Genomic DNA, 5596 nt, shown 5'->3' on the forward strand with positions numbered 1-5596 from the left:
AGGCAGGATGCCTCCGGATCAGGCACACCAAGGTCCTGGCAGGACGTCAGGCGAAATGACAAAAGGGCTTAAGTTTTGCCGAATAAAAAAATTGACATTTTTTTATTCGGCTCCGCGGCCGGCGCCGTCTTCAATACAAGGACACGTTGGATCGCTGCCATAGTTGGTTGCTTACTGGACACCACCATGCCTACCCATTTATAGATCTTAGCCATTTAGAGCAAAATTGTTTGCCAGATTTTAATTATCAATTAACTTGCCATTTTTTACGCTTTAATGACATTACGAAATAGGCTACCACCATATTAGATCTGATACCAAATAAGTCATAAATAGGTATCCATTGCGAACATATTTTATTATTAGTCTTAAAATAACGTCAAATCATCGTTGAGCCACAACATTGTCAACATACCATAGTTTGACTTGTAGGCCTACTGCGCTACGCTGATTTCTAAAGACTGCTGCACAGTGGCGGCGGCTAGCGTCTTGCGCTCAAACAACGCTAAGAGAGAGCTTACGAATGATCCAGACCAACCTTAGGAAAGTGTGACTTAGCCTACAGAAGATATAGGCCTACTTAGCGTACGAACGTGTCGGGAATCGTGCCATCACGTTAAGAGAGAGGTTAAGGAATAGGTTAAGAACTACTTAGCGATAAGAAAGTTTTGAGGAACCGGGCCCATGTCTGTCAATCAATTCATCTTTAATCGAAATAATTACACGATTTATTAATCAAATTAAATCACATATTAATATTTTTGTGAGAAAGAATAATTTTGTTGTTGTTGCAGACAGAGGCTGAATAGAGACAAAAAGTGGCTTTATAATTCTGTGTTTTAATTCTATCTCACTTATAAGCCTATCATCACATCAGCAAAACATTTTGAGCAGCAGAGTTTAGGAGTTTAGGAACTCAACATGTTCTTGCATTCTTTCTTAAATATGTTTATGGCCTCTGCATCACATCTATCTGTTTAAGGGCCATACTTTTTTCTTTCTTGTTTTTATTTGTGCTATTTTTTAAAATAATATTATATAATTTTCTTGTACTTTTTTTAAAGTAGTCCATACAGAGTAAAAAAAAAATTGTAGGCGTTTACTTAGTAGATACTTTAAGTAAACTTTAAACTGTAGCAAAAAATGCATTTCTTAAAACTCATCTTTGATCACCAAGATGACATATTTAAAAGTTTTTTTCCCTTAAAAAATGATTCATGCCTTAAAATACATTGAATGTAATTCTACACCCTTGCCTCATTTAGTATCGTCGGTTCTATGAATATGCACATTAAAGCCCCGCCTCCACTCACTCACACCAGCCCAGAGATCCAATTGGTTACGAGGTAGTTTGTGACATCAGAAACACCAGCGATTTCAAACCGCGTTTTTAGACGGTCTTTCGTTCATTGCAGTTTTAATGAGGAAAAAAACTCAGCAATGCTGTTGACTTATAAATTTGCATATGGTTTGTCTTAAAGCATATTAAAAACACCACATAGACATATAAACAACATTAAAAGCTTGACTTTCACCACTTGGGGACTTTAAGTTTTTTAAGGCTACACCCCTGGATCTAAAGAATGTTTTTTAGAAATTAAAAGACATCGATTAAATAGATCGAGCTTTACAGAAATTTACATTTCTTTTGATCACTTCATTGTTGTCATCAAAAAAATACATGACTGCTGATATTTTCAATGTGCTCAAATGAGAGTAACGGATTACCTTCGAGCAGCCATAATAAAATTCATAAAATGGAACAAGACCCATTAAACTCCAAAGCACAATAAAAGGTGCTAAAGTTATCCAAGTAACGTGTCTAAAGGGGTTGAAGGACTCAATCATGCAATGTAACCTGTTTGTCCATAGATAGGCTACTGATTTGGTTATCGTCCGGAAAAAATGCACGTATAAGAGACGTTTTGATTGTTGAAGATTTTATTGATTGCGTCTGATATTTTATTTTTCATTATTTGAGGTATTCCCTGTCTGAATGATGATCTTATCTGTATTTATCAGCGAGGGCTGCAGACACAGCAGCAAGAAACTTGTCCACGGCCACGTGCACTTCTGCAGTGAAGTCAGCGGGGAAATGAATTGCAAGAGTCACGAGGATGTTATGGGACAGAATCTGAAAAAAATAACACAAAAAGGAACTATTAATACACTATGAATAAATAATCCACATTTTATTTCACATCTTGAATTTCTCAGAGTGCTCCACACCATGATTTGGGTGTGTCAGATTATCTTAACACTCTAAATGTAGGTTACACTCAAGTGAAAGGATAGAAACACTGCACATAAATCATCTTCATCACCTTGAAGTTTACAGGATCAATGCGAAACTTAGTGGCATGGAGATCACTCAAGTTGCTCATTCCACCAATAAGATCATCAATTTTGCCCACAGCATCAGTGATGGCTGACATCACAGTTTTGCCGTGTTTCTTCACTTGAGGAGAGTCGAGAGAAAAATCAGTCCAGCCAGAAAAATATATTTTAGTCTGAGGGTAGACAGTGAGCATTCTGTGGGAATGAGAAAAATCCGTTATTTTGTTTGGCAAAACTCTTTGACATTGATTTGCTTGGTGTCAAAAAATTATTCAAATGTAGATCTCTTACCTTCCCAGAGCTTCTTGTCCTATGGTGTCGGCCTTACCTGAGATTTTACCCCAGAAGGCCTTGACAGAGGCTTTATCCTTAGCGGTCAAACTCATTTCTCGCTCCTTTCCACTTCGGTATTACAAGAGAAAAGTTTTAGTTGAAGGATAAGGGGTCTTTTTTTTATAATGCGCAGTTCTGCCACACCCAACAGCTCCACCTCTCAGACTTCAGCCAATAATTACAGACGCATTTTGTCAATTCATTTCATCATTCCTTTAATAGAAAGCAGTGAATTTCTTTATTCATTTATTTTAAAATGTCTATTAATGTATTTTGCATCATCTCTCTAAATAGCGATGTATATCCTAAAATAATTACCAGAGTCAATATATTGAATGTCTTGGCCATTTTGGTCTGAAAAAATAAAATACTGTCCTTGTTTTTTTTTTTTTTTTTCTCTCCCTTTTTTTATTACTAAATTAAAAAAAATATTTATCTGTACAATGTATATTCAGTCTGCTGTGTTTGCATGTAAAAGTTGGTGCCTTAAAATTTTTAAGTACAATTAACTTGGATGTTTAAGTAATTTCAAGTAAAATTTCATTAAACTGACTTTTTTTTAAAAAGATTTGAATTTAGTAGGCTATAACAAAAAATGGCAAAATTGCTTATGTTATTACATTGCTTTAACTCATCAAAATAAGTTATATTCATAACTTGAACATGTAATTATTTTCATACAGTGTGAGAGATGCTTCGGGGTCTTTTGGGGACACCAAATGGCACCTAAAGGGGTGGGGCAAATTCAAAAAGAACAGGACATCCACGGTTATCAAAATTTAACAAATTAAGAACAATTTGAAATGGGAGGACGGGTCTGAGTGTCCAGATAAAGCAAAATGAGCTGGCACTCGCTCAAATTAAAAAATTAAAAAATTAGATGTTGAAAGCATTCATTTAATTTAATTTAACGTTCTTTTAATATTACTAATATACATGCCCGAGCTTTTCCCATACGGATTCATATGTCTAAATATTAGCCTATAACATTGACAATGTGCCATCCACTGTTAATGCGATGCGCCTATAGTGTTTTTAAGCATCAGCTATAGTTTTCAACATTTTCTGAGTATGGAATTAGATAACAACATACAACCTTGATTAGATTTGGACTCTTACAATAATACACACAATACGACATTCGTTATTTTGACGATTGAATCCAAATTTATGTTTATTTTGAGATGTACGAAATGGGTTCAAATGGGTTCAATCTAAGTTCACAGTTACTAATCAAAATTTAGCTAACTAGGCTCGGATCCAAGTAGCTACGAATGGGTACCACACCAATCAGTCTCGGCGCCTGGTGTGGGGCGGAGAGTGTGAGTATAAATAAAAACTCTGCGCGCATCTATCTATGTTCAGCAGTCACACTTGTTGAAAAAGGAAAGAGATAATCACAATGGTGCAGTGGTCAGATTCCGAGCGCAAAACTGTTGCGAGTGTCTGGAGTAAAATCAACGTCGGTGAAATCGGACCCCAGTCTCTGGCAAGGTAATGTGAAAGCGTGTCAAAGATTATAGTCTACATAACACGTCGATAATTCAATTATGTATTTTGAAAAGAGTTTGGATTTATAGAGCTATTTCTATTCATGTGACAGGGTGCTGATTGTATACCCCTGGACTCAGAGGTATTTCGGTACCTTTGGAGACCTATCCAATGCAGCTGCAATCCAGGGCAATCCTAAAGTGTCAGCACATGGTAAAACTGTGCTAAATGCTTTGGACAAAGCCGTGAAGAACATGGATAACATCAAAGCCACTTACGCCCAACTTAGCCAGCTGCACTGCGAGACACTCAACGTCGATCCAGGCAACTTCAATGTAAATGCTTTATTTTCTAAATTGAGCGTATTAATAAGGATATCACAGACTTTTGTTGCCTAACAAATGCATGTTTTCTTGACCCACGTAGCTGTTGGCCGATTGCCTCACCATTGTCATTGCGACCGCATTTGGACCCGCTTTCACCCCTGCAGTTCAGGCCACCTGGCAGAAGCTCCTGTCTGTAGTTGTGTCCGCTCTCACCAGCCAATACTTCTGAAGACATGATCGACATCTCTGCCTTAATTCAATGATTCGATGCAATAAAGTGTTGAAAAAGTATATAAATAAAGCAATCAAACAAGGGCTGGATTGTGAGTCTTTTTATTCATCAGCAAAATGATATGTTAGGCATTTCTCATTGATAAATGGGCATAAACATTTCTCTCAAATAAACAAAACTGTTGCCATCATATTCAGCATTATCAGTGAATAGTTGTTCACCTTGCAATGGTTATGAAATAGGCCTAATATTTTCTTTTTCTATTTTTAAAACACTCAAAATGCTCTTAATTTGATCACAAAGCAGACTTTCGGATGGTATAATAGCGGTATGCTGCAAGTTGGGCCATATGAATGTGCCCAACAGAGTTCTTGTTGCCTTAGGTTATGGCATGTGAGATGTTGCAAGAATGTATAGGATATGATCCCCTCTCATAATTCTGCCACTATCCTAAAGTTTTTTTTTACACTCAGTTTGGCACCAATTTTAGAACCTTGATGTAATTTTGCAAAACTATAGACACAAAACTCAAAACAGTCATCACTTGTAACTAACACTGGAAGTGTTCAAAACTCTACATTGTGCATTCATATCTTTTAAAATGCCTTGCACTTGCAGAATCATTGCTTCAAATAACTAATTTATCATGAAATATCAGGAACATTAATTTAGAACCTCAAGCCTCAAGGCAACATAGTCTATGTTGGTTTATTTTTTATAAAATAAGACATACATTTATTGGTCAAACTTATCTCAGGGGAGAAGAACTCAAATAGGAATCAATGAAAATGCAAAAAAGTGGTCACATCACCCACAGTGGGCCATTTGTGTCTTGTTTCAGCACAAATACACAGGTCACATGGCTCCATATTTTCCC

The 5596-nt window shown here is 36.5% G+C and overlaps 2 protein-coding genes across 2 annotated transcripts; one reads left to right on the top strand and one right to left on the bottom strand.

The window, feature by feature from the left end:
- Window positions 1-1923: 1923 nt before the first annotated feature.
- Window positions 1924-2774, bottom strand: hbaa2 (hemoglobin, alpha adult 2). The gene is made up of 3 exons (XM_077213518.1): window positions 2629-2774; window positions 2325-2532; window positions 1924-2134 (listed from the first exon to the last, which is right to left on the bottom strand). The coding sequence occupies exons 1-3, from the start codon at window positions 2721-2723 to the stop codon at window positions 2006-2008; spliced, it is 432 nt and encodes a 143-aa protein (XP_077069633.1). The 5' UTR covers window positions 2724-2774; the 3' UTR covers window positions 1924-2005.
- Window positions 2775-4010: 1236 nt separating this feature from the next.
- Window positions 4011-4802, top strand: hbba2 (hemoglobin, beta adult 2). Its single transcript, XM_077213513.1, has 3 exons — window positions 4011-4164; window positions 4274-4496; window positions 4588-4802. The coding sequence occupies exons 1-3, from the start codon at window positions 4073-4075 to the stop codon at window positions 4714-4716; spliced, it is 444 nt and encodes a 147-aa protein (XP_077069628.1). The 5' UTR covers window positions 4011-4072; the 3' UTR covers window positions 4717-4802.
- Window positions 4803-5596: the final 794 nt, after the last annotated feature.

This window comes from Siphateles boraxobius, unplaced genomic scaffold (assembly GCF_051911475.1).
Source record: "Siphateles boraxobius isolate OS27281-9 unplaced genomic scaffold, OSU_SipBor_1 66, whole genome shotgun sequence".
NCBI classification, from domain to species: Eukaryota; Metazoa; Chordata; class Actinopteri; order Cypriniformes; family Leuciscidae; genus Siphateles; species Siphateles boraxobius.